The sequence below is a fragment of the Platalea leucorodia genome (assembly GCF_965183815.1).
Source record: "Platalea leucorodia genome assembly, chromosome: 1".
Classification (NCBI taxonomy): domain Eukaryota; kingdom Metazoa; phylum Chordata; class Aves; order Pelecaniformes; family Threskiornithidae; genus Platalea; species Platalea leucorodia.
In genome coordinates this window covers 113,385,620-113,406,418 of record NC_138823.1, presented here as the reverse complement: position 1 = coordinate 113,406,418, position 20,799 = coordinate 113,385,620, and the positions used below count along the sequence as shown (strand labels likewise).

At 42.6% G+C, this 20,799-nt stretch overlaps 1 protein-coding gene across 1 annotated transcript in view; it reads right to left on the bottom strand.

Moving 5' to 3' along the window:
• ITGA9 (integrin subunit alpha 9) overlaps positions 1 to 20,799 on the bottom strand; it is a gene marked incomplete at both ends in the record, with an annotated part of 229,450 nt that overhangs the window by 182,884 nt on the left and 25,767 nt on the right. Inside the window, 9 exons of the mRNA XM_082327280.1 lie at positions 790 to 944; positions 3,924 to 3,969; positions 4,522 to 4,612; positions 7,523 to 7,617; positions 9,087 to 9,192; positions 11,360 to 11,497; positions 14,715 to 14,783; positions 17,380 to 17,465; positions 19,087 to 19,216. Of these exons, the coding sequence (XP_082183406.1) occupies positions 790 to 944; positions 3,924 to 3,969; positions 4,522 to 4,612; positions 7,523 to 7,617; positions 9,087 to 9,192; positions 11,360 to 11,497; positions 14,715 to 14,783; positions 17,380 to 17,465; positions 19,087 to 19,216 (916 nt within the window). The remainder of the gene's footprint in view (positions 1 to 789; positions 945 to 3,923; positions 3,970 to 4,521; positions 4,613 to 7,522; positions 7,618 to 9,086; positions 9,193 to 11,359; positions 11,498 to 14,714; positions 14,784 to 17,379; positions 17,466 to 19,086; positions 19,217 to 20,799) is intronic.

The following is a 20,799-nucleotide window of genomic DNA, read 5'->3' as shown; positions in this document are numbered from 1 at the left end:
ATTCCCAAAGCACGGCGAAGGTAAAACATCGTGGCTGAACTAAACAAGCCCAGACCTTACAATATTTAGAAATGTTGTATCTATCCCATACCGCTTCACACAATATCTAAGACTTGTAAACATTGGGATGTAAAAGATGTAAGTAATATTTTAATGCAGCCAAGATGTAGAGGCTTGCACAATTACACACCTTACACAATTCCATTCACCTGAGAAACTCCATGTGTTTTACAGAGACTGACTAACCTGGAAGATATTCCTGCCATGAGTAAAATATTGGGCTATTTATAATAAATTTACAGACAGGTAAACTGATGCACAGAAAAGGATTTGCTCACGTCTGGTAAGAATTCAGATTTATAGGGCTCTATTTCGAGAGCTCCTTGTAGACTTTCAAAAACTATTAATTCAGAGCAAATCACACCTGCTTTCCCATAACATTGATAGGGGATATGGATACAGAAATGTGTTATCAAGAGGTAAACAGGGAATATGATCTTACAAAGCATCAACTGCTTTTGTGTTCTCTGTCCTTGCATTAAGCCCAAGGACACATTTCCCTCCTTTCACTGAGGAAGAAACTGTCCCAGTATTACATCAGCCTCATCAGAAGGTAAAAACATGCCCAAGAAAGTTCTCAGGGAGCCTCCAACTTTCTGGAATTGTAGAACCCAGCTCACCTCGAAACAACTTATTTCACAGAAAAGCTCTCTTACTGACTCCAAAGGGAGCCAACTCCAGGTCAACTGGCTAGCGTGCCCCTGCCCAGGGCTGGCGCAGGTACCTTACCTATTTCTCCAGGAACACGCTTGCCACTGAAGCGAAAGCATGCTGTGACATTGAGGCAGTTCACTGGCTGCAAGCCATCATGGCACTGAGGAGCTGTGATATTGATGGATGCGGGCAGGAAAATGGAGATGTCCATGGTAATGACAGGCCTGGATCTAGAGATCAACAGAGAAGTGGAATCATTCAGAGGGAAGTTCTCAGCCAAAGGAAAAGAAAGTAAATTTGGTAAACAGCACAATTTCAAGCAGACGTGAAAAATAAGACACTGTAAGATAATTAGCACTTGACCTAGCTGGCAAAGACTACTAGTGTCTGAATGAAAACTATAGCATCGACTTGAAGTTCAGTGCTCACATACAGACGCAGGCAGGCAGCTGGGGAAACTGATAATATATAACAATAATCATCTCCAGCAAAAGTTGCATAAAATCTTCCTGACGACTGAAGAGGATAACAAAATTAGCACAACAGCAACCAAGGACAACAAGCTCATGCAAGTAAGGCTGCTTACTAAGTAGCTGGATGGTCAGGAACAGGTAGGCAGAGACCTTAGGTTTCCAGAGAATGGTCTACAGTCAAATTTGTGACCTGAGAGTCAAGGAGGGAGCACAGGGGTAGGAGATGGATTCATACGTAATTTTTCTGACAGTATAAGAGGGACAAGAGACACCACACTCATGTTTTCTGAAGGAGGGAACATTTGGCTAATTCCCCCCCGGCAAGTGGTAAGGATTGAATACTCTTTGCACACTGCTGAACTCTGTTTCAGGAGTTACCTGGTGCACTGTGAACGAAAGCTTTCTACCCTTGCAACTCCGGCAGTGGGTTATTGCTACGACTGTTCCCGGCTGAAGAAGACCTCGGCCAGAATCTCAGAGCAAGCCGAGTGCCATCAGGGTCCAGGTGGGTCTCCTCTCTCACACAACAAGTAAACCTCGCCAGCTTGGTTGGGAAAAGCAGCCCAGAAACCCAGGCTCTCCTGAGCCATCCCCAGCACAGGACTTCAGCCCAAAAATTCACTGAGTGTTATTCTTCATGGTTTCAATTCTGTACATGTTCAACATGAACATGTTCTTCCAAAACCAACTCTAGTAGTAAAAAAAAAAGTGCAGCACTTCACTTCTAAGGTAGTCCCAGCAGCCATGCAAGGCCAGACCACGTAAGCAAACCACTTCAGGACTCTCACTCCACAAGCCACTTAATTTAGAGGCGGGAGAGAGCAGGGAGAAGAGAGAGGGGATTGTGGTTACACCTAATTCATATCGACCGGAACAAGCTTCACATCAATCTCCGAGACAGCTGCTCAGACTCTTTTACCACAGCCTGAAATAACAGTGCAAGTTTGCCTTTTGAGATGGAGGAGGAAGATAAATGCTAACCCTAGAAATATATACAGTAATGGGGGAAAAAGGAGGAAAAAGAGTGAGCTTCCTAGGATCATTTCACACCTTGGAAAAAAACTCTTTCCAAACGATTGAGGAAACATAAAAGAGTAAATGTTATAATTGATCTAGAAAAATATTTCTCCTAGAAAAAAAATATTTCTCCAGCCACGATGAACTGTGTGATTTTTCCTTAACGTTAGCTCACTTGGTTATTCACTGGGGGGAAAAAAAAAAACAATGCATCTGTCAAACAGCCACACGCACACGCCAGCAATACAGCAATGACGATCTGCCCCAAGTCGCCGCAGCTTCCACCAAAGCCTTTAATATCACTTGGCAAAACATTTGTTGGTTTTGGCCAAAGGACTTCACAAAGGCTTCTGGAGGGGTGAAGGGGACAAAAAAAGCTGATTTCTTTATCCTAATATGAATCTAAATAGCAAGAGGGACACGCTGTAAATTGGCAGTAGCAGCAATTAATCAGGCTGCCCACAAAGTCAGCCAGTAATGTGTTAATCTCCTCTGAAATGCACAGGCAGTGACTGAACGCGTGGACGGAGGTCACCACGCTGCTGCAATGTATGTTGTTTTAAACATCACAGCAAGCCTTTCAGATTGCCCTTCCCTGCCCTGCAAGTAACAACAATGCAGGAGAAAAATGCACAGTTTTCTTTCTAGCGGTTTCAGAGATGCGGGGCTGCAAGATCCCATCTGGGGCATGGCACACCTTTTCACAGAAGTGGCAACTGGCTTCCTCTGTGTGCATGACGAAGAAACAGAAAACTCTTCTGAAGACTGGACTACCTGCCATGCTGATCATCAAGAGCATTTCTTCCTCCCTCTCCTTTTTCTTTTTCTTTTGTTTAACTGATTCAGTTGGAAACAGAGCCAAGTTTTTCCTGCCTTGAACAGGAAGCAGGCTGGCATGTCTGTTCTGCAGCTCCACCATTTGTCTCGCCAGTCTCACCACATCCCTGTATATTCCATTAAGATGCAGGAGTGTCTAGTGACTACTTCTAATGACTTCTAGGTATTGACAGGATTCTTCTATTAAATATTAACAAGTGTAACAACGGAGCTACTGGCAAAATTCTAAGTTCCCATTCTCTTCCCCAGGTCTGTGCATCCCAAGCCCACTCTTACTCTGACTCTCCACCAGCATAATTTGGTGGACCAAGCTGTCACACCTCTCTCCATCAGATGAAACAAGAAATTGCATTTAATTCATATACTCGAAACAACAGCCCAAATCCTGTGTGCATTGCAAACATCTCCATATTTCATTTCCCTGAAGACTCTTATTTCATTCTGCGTCGCATTATAACTTGCAAAATTACATCCTGGCATCATGCACAGCTGGCTTTTTGCTCAACTGCGTTCCCTTAAATCATAATTTATTTACTTTATGCAAATGTAAGAACAATAAAAAAGCCTTCTCACAAATTCAGAGCAACCTTTCTAAAAAGGCACTAAGACGCAACACCATCTCCTTCTGGCTATAACCCTTTGTTTTGTTCGTAGCCCTGGGAGTCCTACGTATTGTCATCTATGCTGTTTAAAATAGATTGTGCATTCTTTGACACTATCCATGTCTAAGGTTCTGCTTAAAAAGTAATCCAGCTTGCTTCTTCTGACCACAATAAACTAGGGAGAAAATTGGAGTGGTGGAGGACTTAGACCACATAAGATATAAACAGAAAACAGACACAAAAAGAAGACAGCAGCGGATGAAAAAGACATGGATCTCACCTCAGAAGTACCACATTGTCTGACAAGAAGGCTCCAACGGTCATATCTGAAATTTTTGTAACGTTGAGACAGTTAAAAGGAGGCACAGAATTCAGTTCTCTCAAGTCAGCTGGTAAATTATGGAGCATATATCTAAAAAAAACGTTTTTCTGACTGAAATCAGACAGCTAGTCCCTTCAAATATCATTATGTTATAAGTATTGTAACTGAAGGATTATGCCTGTGATGTTACTTCACTTCTACTTCATTGTTTGGTTTTTATTATTACTATTCTGTTATTATCTACTTTTTTTTTTTTTTAAGATTGTCATCATGACTGGGCAGCTTCCAGGCAACTTACAACCTTGGCCAGATACTGAAATCCTCTGCTTTAATATCTCAATCCTTTGTCATGACTTCCCAAACACCCGAATCAAGCAATTGGCTCAAATTCTTATCAGGAGCTTCAAATAACAGAGGGAACAGAGAAGAAAATGCTCAGCTTCATCGGCCTCCTGCAATCGCAGGAACCAGCAACCTGGAACCGACCAGCTCTGCTGTTTTCTCAGCCTGCTGCTGCATTTCCCCAGTGTTCTCACTGCCAGAGTAGCAGACATACCTGGATAACCATTGCCATCCATATCGACTCCCCCTGATATGGACTGGCCAAACATCTGCAGCGTTGGGTTTACTGTTTGCCCAGACAGCTTCTGCAGCAGAAAACACACGAGTGAAATCAGTCAGTGACACAAAGAATCCTCTAAAAAAAAAATACAAAAAAAAACAAACCAACAAAAAAAACCTTCAGGCCTGATTTTCATGGTCACTGGGGCTCTTTTCCGTGGGCTGGGAGTGCCGCACATCTGCAGGCTCGCACTTCACCCACGCAGCCCTGAGCAGGAAGGCTGCTGACTGCAGGAAGCCCTTCTGCTCTGGACTAGGCCAGTGTTGACTTGGATTAAAAAACACACCTGCGTTACAACCCTTGTGCAGACCCAAGCAAAATAAAGAACACATCAAACAGATTTCTTGGGTGGAGAGGAGGGCGTGGGGAGGAAATTTAACTGCACCCTAGAGATTTTTTTTTTTATTACCTTTATTTCTGTAAATAAGAGTTTTAAGCGGCATCTTAACAAAATTAATGATTAATTGAAACAGAAAATCCTCCACAACCACTCCTTTTCACAAAGTTTGCCAGCATACTCAAAGTCAAAATGATTAATTTTCATCCCACTTGGAAATTCTGGTTTCCATCAGCTATTATGCAGTATTTTGTGTCAGTTTGGAAGCTGTATCTCATTTCTGTCTCCCCAACGCAAAGATTAATTAACTTCTAACATAGCTTTTTTTTTTTTTAATTACTAACACAAAAACTTTCTCTAAACGGTTTGAATTGTAAATGCCTTTGTCTGAAGCAAATTAATATATCAAAATCTCATTTTCTAAGACAATCAGATGTCTCCCAGCTCTCATTCCTTGTGCTGGGCCACCAATGCAAGACATGAACTCAAACCAACATCTGACTGTAGATGTTACAGACAGAGGAAACCTACCCCACAAAATAATTTTGAGGCTGTTGGTGGTACTTCACAGCTTGTGTCATAAGACCAGCTTTTCCTGGCCCTCCCATAAAAGGACATAATACTGGACAAAAGGTCAGACAGGAAATTCATGGAAAAAAAGACAAGTTGAGGGGAAGAAAGATATCCTGCAGTCCTGACAGCCAGTTTAAAGGGAAACCCATGCTCCACTGTGTACAAATCTCCTCTTCCTACTCGTGGGCAGATAAGATTAAGACAACTGGAAGCAACTTCCTCCCCACATTACACTTGCATCACATCTTTGGGGGGTCCCAGTTAGGGTGGTAAGTCCCGACTGCAAACATCTCAGCAGACATCTGCAGGCTATTACAGCCTAGAAGGCAGAGGTATAACGCTGTTCTGCTTTTAAGTGCCATGAATGAAAACAGCAGGTCACAAAGCCAATTAAGCTGCTGAAGGGACGTGAGGGAACAACATTGATCAGCAATTTAAATGAAGAAGCAGGGGGGAGGGGAGCTAACAAAATGAAAAGGGTGAAAACATATACCCTGCAGGCCCCTCCCCCCCCAGCTTATTTAAAAAAGGAAATCCAGGGCATTAAGATGGCTCAGGGGTATAGTAATAAGATACAAAAAGTCTTTCACCTCTGGGTTCAAAACCAGGGCAGGCAGGTTAAGAGCTGAAGTTGTTACACAACTTTTTTGGTTTTGGCTTTTGGTTGCATGTGGGAGATGAACTGGTGGTGTGCCTGGTGCCCTGCAGCAGACACTGGGAAATGGCACAGAGGTAATGCCTATAAGGGGTGCCCCCTCGGCTGCCTCAGGACATGGGACAACGATAGGAATGGTACCAAGAGTCAACAACCATGGTACCCTGCCACCCTCTTGAGCCAGGCTTTGTCCCACTGCCCAAGCAGAGAGGCACGTGCCATGTCTGCTGGCTTTGCTCCAATGGGGAAGGAGAGATCACAAGCAGGATATTTCGCTTCCCACCCTGGCCTCTTTCAAAAATGTTAAATTATCCCATGAATGATAAAAAAAATCTGATCCTTTTCAGCGAGAGCTGGAAAGCTCAAAGCTTTTCAACAGCCAGAGAAAAAGCTCCCAACCAGTGGCTCTCAGCAAGAAATGGCCAGAATCCTCCACATGCCACACAGTGCATTTTAGAAGTATCCATAAAGAGTCATTTAACTTCCTTTTTTCTAAAAAGCAGCACATGGCATATACATGGTAAAAGGAAGAAGGACTAAACTTCTGTGGTCTGTTAGAAGAGTCTCCAATATAGCTACTAAACTCATTAATTCTGCTTAAACTGATTTACTGTGAAGGATCCCACCCAGAAACAAAACAAAACAACCGGAACTTGAAACACACGGAGGGAGGGAAGATTCAGGCTCTCTGAAAAAAGAAATGTGCTAGACAGAGACTAGGGGACACGTGTTGGGCAGCACGAGCATAAATTTATCTTCTCTACTGCCTGGCTACAGTAGCTATATTGCACTGTGTCATCTCCGCACAAGATGCTATAGCATACCCCGGCCAAGATTTTAGTTCATAACATTGGTCAGGGGAATGGCACCCAAGAACGGCCTTGTGATATATTATCACATCGCAAGGAAAGGACCAACAAGATGGGCAAAGAGGCTTTTGCAGGGCACAAAAGAAAACTTAGTACCTCTCCCTTCTCACTAAGCCTGCTTCTGCGGGAAGAAAGTGCAACCTCCCAACTCGTCACTGGCCTCTCCATAATTTGTGTGCTCAGCCTCTCCAGGGTTTTCATCTCTCCTCTGCAGCAGTACTATCTCTAAAGACTGACATTCAAACCCCTAGAGTTTGTTTGCCTCAAGAAGGAACCTACAGCTAATAACTGTAACAAAATACAGCAAAAAGTATCTCCTAACATAATTTTACCCTACAGCATAGATACGGACAAATTTGGGAGAAGGCATCTTCAAACCAGGACTGAAAAAAGGATGTAGAGCTATGATGAGGCTACCTATAAAGGGACCCCCTAAGTTTATTTCTGCAGGCCCTGGGAAAGTGACTTCAAAGAGGTATCATAAACGATAGTGTCACATACCATAGAGTACTGAGGTACAATACCACTGGCATCCCCATGGTAAATGTACACTGCTCCTATGTAGTTATCCTCCTTAGGTGCTCCAATGGCAACATCTGTAAAACAGTACAGATTATAAACATTTCACAATCCATTCCATTAATCCAACTTTTTCCCAATTTTAGAAGCCAGCTATCCATAGGAAAATAGCTCCCCATGACGAAGATGGTCAGCAGCTCCTGTGAACCTGGCTAGAAGGAATTTGTTTGATTTCACAAAGAGCTCATGTTAGGATAAACTTAAAAAAATATACAAATGTATATGAATTTGTACATGCATGTGGCTATGTTGCGCCTAATTAAAGACATGTGCTTGTTATGAAAATGTGTGTTTATTAACCAGCAGCCATGTTCAGAAAGTTAATTTAGACTCCTTTCATATCAAAATCTCCAACCTAGGGGAACATCAGCTTTGTGAACTGAGACAGCATTGGCAAAACATTTATTGTAGCACTACGTTAAGGTTGCTTGAAAACCCAAGGCTCCAAAATGAGGCTGGGTATATTAAATGGATGGGCAGGAAGAAAAAAAAGGCTGCTGAGGGTGCACTTTCAAATTATATTTGATCCAATTTAACTGCAAACTCCTGCAGAGTGATCCCACCTCCCATTCTCCTCTCCTAGTCAGATCTAGTGACTACACAGCTGCTAAAATTAAACTCTTCCCAATGGCTTCATACCCACGGACTGATACAACTCACTCTGCATCCTCTCCATCACCACACCTGACCCACAAGCAGCAGCAAGAACACAAAAAGGCATGTCCAAGTGCAGAGGAAGAGCATGCCCACCATTTGTGAAGGCAGCCTACAATGAGATTGGCTTAGGTTTATGGGATACCATGCCCTGAGTGGCCTGGAAGAAATAAATACAGGCACACACCAAGTAAGTCGGTCTTTGTTTAGGAGTCCTTAATCTGCGCTGCCAGAAATCAGAGCAGAAAAGGTGCCAGCATCAACACTTCGCTCTCACCTATTGCTGTCACAGCAAGGGGCCTCACACTGAGTGGCCGACGAAAGGAGCAGGGGTAGAATAAAGCAAAGGAGAGAAATTATTCATAGAGTACATGCTATCAGGAGTAAGAAGCTACTTCTTAATTACACTTCATGATAAGAAACATGATTATGTGAACAAAACTGGAAAGGCTTGAAGACATAAGGAATTGCAAAAGAAGAAAGAAGTCAGACATAGGTTTCTGCTTTGTTCGGGTGTGGGTATCTAAAGCCTTTTATAAACCATACAGGGAAGAAGAAAACGCGACAGCAAGGAAAGCAAAGCAATGTTAATGAGATTGGGGTGTGAGTTGCGTGGACACGGACTAAACCCACATCAAGGACAATGAGCTACAAAAGGCTTTAGCAGACAAATCCTATGCAAGCACATTTATCCTTAGCGTGAGCCCAGGTGCTGGTCAGGTCCGGAGGAGCAATGGATGCCATGCAGCACCCAGCCATGGGAGGAGACCAGCAGTGCCCTCAGCCCCGCTGGCATTTCCAGGGAGAGAGCCCAGGAGGAAATCGCACCGACCTGGGAAGCCATCGTCATCGATGTCGCCAAGGGCAGCCATGCTCTCCCCAAAGTGCGCATTGTAGGCGCCGTCACCGTCCAGGACGAGCTGCTCTTCCAGCACTCCCTAGCAAGCAGGAAATAAAACAAGGTCAGGGAAATGGTGTAAGCCCTGGATGAGGCGAGTCCTCCCTGTGGGAGCTGCCCATGTGCTGCGGGAAGCACCTGGGGCAGGACTGCAGTCTGACTCTCGCCCTCACTGCACACGGATCGCCTGGGTACCAAAAATATAATTTATCTGGGTTTTTTAACCATCTTCTGTCTTTTAGTTTCGGGGGCGGGGGGCACATTGAGTGATATAACTAAAATGCTAAATTGACTAAACGATAACTCAGTGATGTAACTAAATGCAGTCACAGGGCTTGGTGAGCTCATGAAGGTTTCCAGATGCCTAAAATCTAACAGCCCAGAGCTGGCTATACTGGCAGATTACAACTGAGGAGTGAAATCCTCAGTCCAGGCTCATTCAGCTAAACCCCAGTGAGTTAAGGAGAATTTTCCCCTAAGCAAAGAACATTTGGGCAATTGGATTTGAAAACCTTTTAAGTATTGGACAGAAGGATTAAAGCAAAGTCCCCAAAAAGCCTTCTGAAATGAAGAATAAGGAAAGGGACTTAATGCAATAAAGAGACAGAGGAAAGTTCAGAATAAAGTAGCTTTGTACTCCTATGCCATGAGAAGCCTTATATGGATCTGGTATTTCTTGCCCACCCACTTTCTGGTCAGATACATAAGCTTCAGTTTCTTGCAGTCTTCCCTCAAGGGGAAAGGAACATTTCCACAAGAAAACAAAATTTAGTTACGCAATCCAACTCTGTACCCACCTCAAGGGTTGTTCTGTTTTGTTTTTGCTTCCTTTGTGAATGAGAGTAAACTGCCCTCTGGAACATGTAATAAAATCTTTTTCTTGGCTGCGGGGAGTTGCTGACTTTAAGAAAATCCCACATAATGAAATTGAAACACAACAGAGAGGAGACAGGCAGGCCTGTATGCGTGACTCGTTTCTTTGCAGTCCTCACAGGAAAGGGCAAAATATAAGCGTATTAAATCTAGCATCACTATGCATGTTGGTATTATAATGCAGTTTCCTCTGATCTGCTGCAATGACCTCTTAAGCAATGGTGCTTCCAGAATGAAACAGAGTTTAAAATGTCCAAACCCCAAAATAAAACCCACAATCCTGCAAGCCATTGCTCCTGCAAGTAATTCTTGCTGCAGGAGTATAAGAAACTCCTACTAGCTTCTTGACTATTTTATAAAAGATAAAAATTAAGTCATGCACACTCTCACTGTGAGCAGAAAATGTTGGCTATTATCTGCTTGGCATTCTGGACCCTATCCTGAGGACCCAGCAGCAACACTGCAATATAAGAAGTAGGACAGCCTGTGGATCAAACTGAAAAAGTAAAGCTCATTTAAAGAAGGAGTGATAATAGAAAATAAAATTACACCAAAAGCAATTCTGAAGTCTCCCAAATGCTGCCTATGGGACTTGTGGTGAATGTTAAGTCTAGGATAAACAAACTCCATACATTAAAGGTCACAAAATACTGATGAAGCAAACCAATTTCATTTTAGTCCTTAACAACTTGTGTTTTGAGACAGCAGGGTTGGGACCTGAATAGTAAATATTTAATAATACATAAACAACCATTGCTTTCCTATAAATACAACTTAAGAATGATCTTGTTTCGCCAATGCAAGAAAGTTCAGACTTTTCCAAGACTGTTGTGGGGTCATGTGAAATCCATTGCTACCAGCTGATAAGAACTTCCCCTAAAGTCTACATATGGGGCATAATGTAAAGACAACATGAATTCAATCTCTGGTTTCTCTTCACAAGGTCTCCTAAATCCCCAGACATTTGTGTTCTCATTTGTAGGTCCTAGTGACCACCCAAAACACAAAGGAAACTCAGTCAAAACTGCTGACTCTTACTTGGTTTTGGCATCAAATTCATGTAAAGCCACAAGTATCACCAAATTTCAACATAAAACCAGAAACTTTCCCAGACCTCCTTGAAAGATTCACAGCTCTGTGATGAATGTGGGCTGGTGTCTGGGAAACCATGATACCAGATGAGTTTTCCATGACTTCATGCTCTGCTAGAGACATCCAGACCCCCACTATTTGAGACATCGAGTTTCACCATGCAGTGCTGGAAGGACATTAGCGTTACCCTGCCCAGACCCACACTCTAATCCCTTACCAAGTCATCTCCTGTACATACTCACGTTTCCTCTGTTGATATAGACTGTGACTTGACCTTCATCTCTGATCTCAGAAAACATAGGTGCTCCGACCAGCAGGTCTGACAGCCCGTCAGAGTTCAGATCAACTGCACATAAGGAGGAGCCAAAGTAAGAGCCCATCTGTAACCAAGCCGAGTCACAACAAAGCATTCAGTATCTGCCCACACACAGGAGGAAATCATTTAGGCGTGTTTTTTAATTTCAAATGATGACTTGCTGCTTTATCACTCACAAGCACTCCTACAGAGAAAGTTTAGGGGATAATTCTGGCAGGAATTAAACACTTTACTATAACAGTGCATCAGCTTGGATGTTTTACCAACAGAATAAAATTTATACCCTGGGATATGATTAAGTGAGACACTTAAAGAGCTTTCTTAGACTAGCTTTCACTTGTCAAATGCTTAAAACTAGGAAGGGGTGAAATAAGTTTCCCAAACCAAGACCTGGCTAGTGATTATTCATGCCCAGTGCCAGGCTTCCTAAACAGACTTGAAGTTTGGTATCACAGATGATCTGGGGATACCTTAAAGTAATAAAGAAAAGAAAGAAAAATAGGCAAGGGGTAGGGTATCCATGAAAAGAGGCATCTAAGATTACCTCTTGATTGCGGACTATCTTCCCCTGCTCTATTTGTATTAGTTACCTTCAAATAGCGGTACTGGTTGTGGGTTTTGATCATAGCCTTTCCTCTCATGTACAGGCAGGTGAGTTGACACAGAAAGAAGACTTTCAATGAAAGCTTGTCAGTTGATACACAAAAAACCTAAGCCACTTTCAATCTCCAGTTATTGTTGCTTGATAGAACTTAATTGCTTAAATTTAAGAAATACATTAATTTCATTACATAATTTTTGATATGGGTTAACATGAAATGCTAACAATCTCTCAATCAGCACCCACATCATGAGTTTCAAAACACATTTAAACACAAAAAGGAAACCAAAAGCAAGAGTGATGTGCCACCCTTATGTCATCCACTTCTGCTAAGGTACCACAAGGCATGCTCTTTGAGACCAACTACAAAGCATAGTCTCAAAACTAAAAGCAACTTCCACAGGAAAACTGGAATGATACCACTTCTTATTGGAAATTGAGAGCTGTTTACATAGAAAAAATTGAGGTTACAGAAATAATTATTTAGGTTAAAAAGAATGAGTCACATTTCTTGTATGCTTTTACATTCCTCATTGCAGATCTCTGACCCACTGCCTTCCATGCCTGATAAGTTTAGATGCGTGAGCCAGAGCTACTGGGCATGCTAGGAGATGGGTAGCAGCAACTCTATTCTATGCAGTCCATAAGATTTAAAAGCTGCTAAATATATATAGTGGGGTGAGTTAAGGATAGAGTTTCAGTTTGTAATTCAGATTTTTGTGTTTGTGTGGGTTTAAGGTCAGACCTCAAACATCATTTGATTCCAGTTATTTTGTAGCTTAAGTTCCCTTGTGGATTTTTTATTTGTTTATTTTTTTTAATTCACTAAGGTTTTAAAACTAATTTCTCATGGGTAAGGAGCAGAAGTTATGAAAAGCATTTCTCTATGTATTCAGGCAGTTTTCAGGGAAAGGCTATTATTTACTTAACTGCAACATGGTACGTCTGCAGCGTGGGTGAGTTCATGGTGCTGTGAGAACCTGAAGTTTGTACACTTAACATTTCTAACAAGGCACTGCATTTTCTTTTTTCTTGTCTGCATTTGATTTCCTAGTTCAGCCTCCAGCAATAAAAAAGGGAAGGAAGAAACTGGCCTGCTTTTAACATCTGTCTAACAAGAATGTCAGAGCAATGAACTTGCACACCACTGGGAAGGACACAGCATTTTGTGAGAGCTCATTTCCAGGCAGTGCTCATTTTCGAGCACGTCTGGCTATATTTCAATCACAAAACAAGGAAAGGGTGATTTAAGACCGCCTTCTCTTTAAAATAAAATTCTCATTTGGATTTTAGAGAATCTGTAGAAGACATGCTAATGGGGAAGGAGGAGATGACAGCCTAGAAGTACTTGAAGGATGTAAATACTTGATTAGTTAAGTTACATATAAGAATAATGCAATTAAATTGAAAAAGGAAAGTTTTTGGCTGAGACCTGAAAACTTCCTGATAGCTCTGTTTATTAGGCTGAGGAATAGTTCTCCAGGAGCACATCCTTAGGGACATTTAAAAGTCAACAAGGAAAGCAATGAACAGGAAGCAATCAAACACAGGAGATGCCCTGGATGAACTGGGAGGTCTCTTCCTTTCAAGATGTCTGCAATTCTACTAGTGCAGAGAAAGACAGAGGCCCTAAAATGCAAGTCACACCATCCACCTACACATCCTTGCAGTTTTCCCCTATTCCAGGCATATTTTTAAAGACTGCAACCATATTTTTTTGTTGGGGGGAAAAAAAAACCAAAAACCACGCTAACACTCCCAACTTGATGATACAGTCAAACACTTTAGATCTTTCTGAGGGTGGCAGGTCTTCCTACAGCCAGAATCCACCAGTAACCTTTTTCTTCTGTATTTCCTCTCTTTCCAGGAGAATACAGGCAACCCCAGGTAAGGGGTATTGTTTCCTCATTGTGTTATTCCCAAAGAATACATCTTTTTGTTGTTACCTATAGTTAGACATACTGTCCACTTTGCTTCCGCTGTGACAGATCTCCAGCAAGCCGACAGTGAAGAACACAAGCTGTTCCCCACTCAAACACAACATCACACGGGGGAGAGCTGGATCTCACTAGCATTCACTAAATTTGGGGGGGGGGGGGGGGGGGACAGCTCTCAGACAGCAGTCCTAAGAGCAAAATGCAGGACTGATTCATAGCGGGAAGAGAGAAATCATCATCTCTTGAGGCAATGAAGCTGCTCCTCCACAAAACAGCATAACTCTAACGTCCCCCCATCTCAGCAAGACACAGAAAAACAGACTGGGGCTTTGTGTATTAAACTAAGCTCCAGGCTACCCACATTTCCCAGTAACATCTACTAAGAAGAAATTTCTGCATCTAGGCTCATCTGGCACCCCATGTCCCACGTCTCAGAAGGCAACAGCAGAAGCTGCTGCTATGTTTGTGTAAGGCTAAAGAGAACCACTAGTACAACTTTGAGTAAGACCTTTAATTTCAGTCACATAGGCATTAAGCGGACATTGCAGTCATGACCACTACAGGAGAAAGGGCATACGGCTGGTCTGTACAATAGGTTTAGCTCTTCTGGGAGGACGGTAAGAAACAGAATTTGATTGACAACTCATGAAGCAGTGGAATGAAAATGATGCTTAGAGATGACCCTGCCATTATCTCCCCCTTCTCTACCCCTTAGAAGAAAACACATGTACATAAAAGCTCACCTTTTTTCCTGAAGCCTGAAAAATCTTTATTAGAGAGCCTGATCGTCTGTCTGTTCGGAAAATATAAACCTGAAAAGTAAAAAAAGAAAAAAGTTAACCAATACTAATTACAAAGCACATAACGGTACAGCATTGGTGCTTTCTAAATAATATCTAAATCACGATTATGGCCATGGCTATTGCCAAGATCCAATTTCATGACCACTTTATTGCTCAGTCTTCCTTTAAAAGACAAAACATAGAGTTCCCCATGATAAATCACAGGCCTCATATCATGAGAAATGCTTGAATAGTATCTTGTCTCCTACTTTTCTGGTGTGCATGTATGTATGTGTACATGTAAGTATTTAAAAGCACCTAGTAAAGAAACTTTCCAACTCTCAAACAAGTGGCATCTGGAGACTGCCTAGAAATGAGCGGGGCAAAAGGCTGAGAAGGCATAACCCTGCTCCCCTTCCCTTATCCAGCCTTCCCTTCTCAGGAACATGAGCCTGCACGTACTGCACCGCAAACTTCACGATGCTTTAGCAAAGGTCAGAGTAGAAATCCCAGTTGGACCACCCAAGGCATTTGTGCCGTCTCTATCTGAAAAAATCTGTAAATCAGAAAACTATTCAAACATAGTCCACTCATTGCTCGTTTGCACAGGAGAAAGTGTTCTACCAAGAACTCTCGGGGCTAATACTATTGATGTAGATTCAGTAACAGATCTTGCACCAAAATTTAAGACCTAAAACATATGGCTTGTAGAAAGAGATTCTCTTCAACAGAAAGGCTGGCTCAGTCAGCATTTGAGACTCCTCCAGCGTTTGTCAGGCTCCCTCCTAGCAGGTGCTCATGCAGTTTACAGGACAGAGGATCCCTTACTTCCAAGGCCACGTGGCGGAGCCAAGCACTTGACATAGTTGAATATGTGGCGAGTTATTAATAGGTGGCGAGACAGAGTTCAAAGCTGTTTTCAGCTGAGAACACAGCACAGATTTACTGTGGAGAATTGCTCTAGATATAAAGAACTCCCCAGGTCTTGCAGTGGCACGTTTAGCAGCGAGAGCACGTTGCCAGGTGTCAGGACTCCAAACCCAGTCTTACTAATGACGCTCCTGGTGATTGTGGAGAAATGACTCAGTCTCATTAAGTGTCTTGGCTTTACCTTCGGTGAAAAGAGTGTGACAATGCTAATCACTTTCTATCAGGGAAGTGGAAAGGATTAGCTTATTAGAGAGTGTGGAAAGCACAACAGGACTGCTCAGCATAATGTTCTGTACTCAACACCTCTTACCGCCCCTTTGCCATGCATTCCTGCTACCTAAGTGCCATGCCAATGGAGAATAACGGGAGCTTTTGCAACTAGAGCAAGAGTCTTTAAACTACAGGGCCAGCTGCTTTCTCATGGATCTCATGTTAGCAGCTGTTTTTTCCTCCCTCCTTGTACAGAAATTAAATCTGTGCCACAGAGAAAACAGGTTGGAAGGAAGGTGCATTGGTGCAGCCATAACAGACTACCTGGGATAAGGAAACTATGAATTTCCCATATACATCTTCTCAGTAGCAACTGCACTGCTACTATATACCGTATGTCCCAGTCATGCCAGATCAGGTGTATGTACCAAGTTCATCCTCTACTTTTCTTCCATTTTCCTCATTTGCACAGCTACCCCGGGGACACAGTTACTGCCAGAAATAATCTGCTTAAACCAAGGGACAGTGTTGCTGGTAATGGAGATCTCTCACTCCTCATTATTATGACTCAGCTACAACTGATGTAGCAGGAGAGCCAGAGGGAGGAAAATGGAAGGGCCTGCAGGACATCTCTGCTCAAGCACATGGTGGCAGCAAACTCTGAAAGGACCAGATTTTGAATAAAGAGGGGCAAAAGCAGATCCCTTCCCTCCCTCTCCCCACTCCCACTTCTCCACCTTTAGTTCAGAAGTGTATAGGGGTCACAGCGCTCAACCTCACCCTGCTCCTGATAGCAACCAGGTACTCGATACTGGAACAAGCAGGCACACCTAACTCTCCAGCCATTCACTTGCTTACATCTTCAGGACATCAAACATATGTATGCCTACAGGAAAACCACTTTTTTTTTTTTTTCTTGCTTCACAAGACCCTATCACCAAGATTTTTAAGTACATCTGGCAGAAACCCAGATTCTAATCCACTAAACATCAGCATATTAAGAAGTTTTAAAAGAGACATAGAATCACCTAGTAAATGGCATTTCATGCTATTAGAGATGCTACCTTGAAGTAAATATCGAAACAGTCCACATGCGAAGCATTGTCAAATGTATGAAGAAAAAAAGACAAATTCTCTTTTCCAAGTTTTTTTCATTTCCAGACAAGGCTTAAGTGATATCTATATGTTACAAATCCTAAACAGAAGCGGTGTGAAACAAATGTTGCCAGTGTCACATTAAAATAACTCTTTGAAGGGTTCGATGGGAGACAGAGGAAAGTGAGGGAGGAGGGATGTGAGGCACCTGGAGGAAGAGGTGGAGAAAATTCAATTACTTCAAACTACCTCACCTCTCCCCTGCACAGTGCTCCAAAACTACCCTATAGGCAAAAATCTCTTAGCTTCTCAGACATGTGGGAACTGCATCGATATTACTTTTTTTGCCTTGTTGCATGTGACCACATTATTGTTTGACAAAAAGCCGCACCTTTCCGATGCCTCCGTCCTGGGGAGCTCCTCCTACAATGTCCGTGGTAGTCGGCTGAGAAAAATGACCTGCTGTCACCGCGTATCCTGAGCAGGAGATGGGGTGGGGTGGGAGAGGAGAGCGGAAATAAATAAATAAATAAATAAATAAATAAATAAATAAATAAATAAATAAAGCGTCGCAGAAGGAAAGAGCCTGAGAAACAGGGTCAGCCAGCTGGATCATGCTCATTGGGTTTCACCGCTCCTCTTGTTAGCATTCAGCAACCGTTCTGCCCAGGATCTGCCAATATTCAGCTCGAGAGCTCACGGAGGCAGGAAACAACAGTACGCCCTCCAATACTCTTCCAAAAGCTGAGAGAAGGAAGGTGTGTGTGGAGTTTGGCAAGGGACACACAAAGCAGGTATGGGGAGCAGTTCAGTAACCACAAGTCCAAAAAGGGAAGTGGTAAAACAGGAACAGACACACACAAACAGAGCAAAGAAACCACATCATTGCAGAGAACATATCACATCAGACAGCGACAGTCCCACATCGACCAGAGAGAAGTATCCTCCTTTGGCTAAAATCACTGCCCAGGAAGGCTTGGAAATTTACGTGCTTTTTTGGTCAGCAGGGAAGGCAAAGGACTGTAGGCAAAGAGGTCAGAGAAGTTAATGACTTAAAAAGATTTTTGTTTAGGCAAGAAGAAAAATGGGAAGATAGATCAAAGAAAGAAAGAGTGTATTTGAAAGAAGGAGATCAAAGATTCAGTCTTATTTGATACATTAAAATGATATATAATAACTAAAGAAGAGTAGAGTGCTTTCCTTCTAAGGCTGTCTTGTATTTCCCTTGCTCTTCTGCTGTAAATTATGAGACTCTTGTCTACATGGTAAACACCATAATTCAGGTCTATCAGTCGCAGAACCTATTTATGTCCTTAAATATGTATATATACACTCCTCATTTAGCTTTCGCCGAGCAGGATTTTCCAAGTGGTGTTTTTTTAAAGACTAAAGGTTAAGGGGAAAAAGAGAAGTCAGTGAGAATCTTTAGTCCAACAATATCAAACTACTGACTGTTTGAAATGCCTTCTAGGTCTCAACAGTCTTAGGCACCAGAGATTAGGTGGAAGCCTTTAAATTAAGTTTATTTGGGAGATTAGCTGGTTTTAGAGCTGGTTTTACAGCAAGTAAAACCAACTGAGTTAAAGATGTACTCAAACCTATAGCCAATCCTTTCACAACCTCCTTCTGTTGCCAACGACTCACTTACATGGTGCTATTTCTGTTGAAAAAAATTTGTATCTGCAATATACATTCTGTAATTATGTGTTGTACCCATTTTAAAGACAGGTGTAAGCAGACACACAGCCTAACTAATGACAAATAATTTGTCTGTCACAGGGCAAAAGCAGGAATGTAGGAGGCCCACTACCATCCAACCTGCTTTTCAGTCAAAATGCATTTTCTATATTAGTCAAAAAAATTATAGCAAAGTTTTTTTTTAAAACAAGCAAACAAAAATGGAATATTCTGGCTGCTTCTTTGCTTATATTCCTTTCCAGGAAGGTAACCCTTTAATTCAGACATTCTTCCTTTCACACTTTTCATAAAAATACTCCACACCACCAAAAAAAATCAGTATCAACTTTATAGCATTAAAGCCTTGAAATATGTTGTTAGACTAATCCATTCTCACAGTGAGCACCAGAGAGCTGCTTACCAAGGTATGTGTACCGCCTGGCTATTACAGCATCATCGTTCAGCTTGTAATATGTGTTGTCAGTGAGATTCAGTACTTTCACAGTTCCTGTCCAATAATAAGACCCTGGTGCTCCCATGATGACCAGCTCCTACAACAGGAAAAACAGAAGGGTGTGGGGGAAAGGATGGGGAAAAAAATAAATAACAATCAAAACTGGACAAAAATTCATGCTTTACACAGTAATGGAGAAGGGACAGGATATTAACTTAAAACACCAATTATAAGCCCATCTGTAACGATCTCCATTCTGTGTGCATGTAGAGAATATCCTTCTTCCCAAACACAGAGGTCACTGCACACACCCTAGACACATAGTCTCCCCTTTTATGACTCACTTCTGCTCAGCTGTTCTGCCGCTTCAATAAAAGACCTTCCTCAGCCTTACTAACCATCAAACTTATCCCTGCTAACACAGTCCTCCCAAAAATCTCTCTCCACCTGCTGCCTTTCCCAAACATCTTCTAGAAGACCTGAAGACCTCCACCAAGTGACAGAAGCGCCCCAGCCCATCCAGACCTACCACTCAGCTACAGACTGTGCCTCAATACTGGCTGACATGCTATACCAACCAATCATGAAGGATACAGCACAAAGGATTTCGATTTTACAGCTATGAAGCTAAAGAGCTGCCGTGCACTCAACAAGCAGGGTGTGCGTTATGTCATGGTTGGAACATTTTGCCCTGCTCTGTCCTCAGATACGCTCCACTCTTCAAGAGAGAACCTGGCTATAGTTCATTACACACACCCAACATAATTCAGGATTTTAAAAGACTAGAAACCAGGTGAAGTTTGATCCAGCATCCAAAGGTAGATGTTCACGGATAATGCTTTTGAATCAAAATCAAAGGTACATTTGCATGCGAGAGAGATTGCGAAAATGTTGCCCCAAAGCATTCAGTATCCTTGGAGGGAAACCTTACTCCTGGATCTGGTTTTAAATACCTCCAGCAAGGGACCAAACGAAGCCTTGGAAGTATTAAGCCCAGGTAAGTTCTCCATCCCTGGAGAAGACACAAGGACAGCTGCTTTGCCTCACACCTCCATTCAGTGCAAGGCCATGGGTGAACTCCACCCTTGTGGGAAAACACTCCCATGCCTGGGATCCCTTTGAGTGAGCAGTTCCAGTTGGGGGGAGACATTAAACAACGGATTTTCCTAGTAAAACTACAGGGACAAGATTGCAAACCCAACCAAAGAGCAGGACATGCTTGGCAACAGCTTTTTCCTTGGGAGGAGCTGTGCCCTTGAGGTCAAGGGATCATTTACCAGGAGGAATGACTACCATCAGCAGTGCTGAATATATGGTAGGGGCTTGCCTGTTTGACCCAAAAAGCCATTTATCTGCGTTTCCTGCTCAGTGAGCTGCCATTGGGCTGCAGCAATGAAAGTTCAAAGGTATCTTTTGAACTAGGAGGATTTAAAGCATGGGAACAGAAACAGGCTGGAGAGAGCAGACAAGCCAGGAAACAGCTGCTGCTGGCTGAACATCCAGTTATCAGACAATGCCACTGTGGCAATGTCGCCTGCCATCACAGTTTACTTGGAAATCACCTTCTGCCATTTCAGAGAGGACACCTGTATTCTGCTTAGATCAGCCTGGACAACAAATTCTGCAGACCAGCACATATATAATTAGAAGTGAGTATATACTTGACACTACAGCGACAAG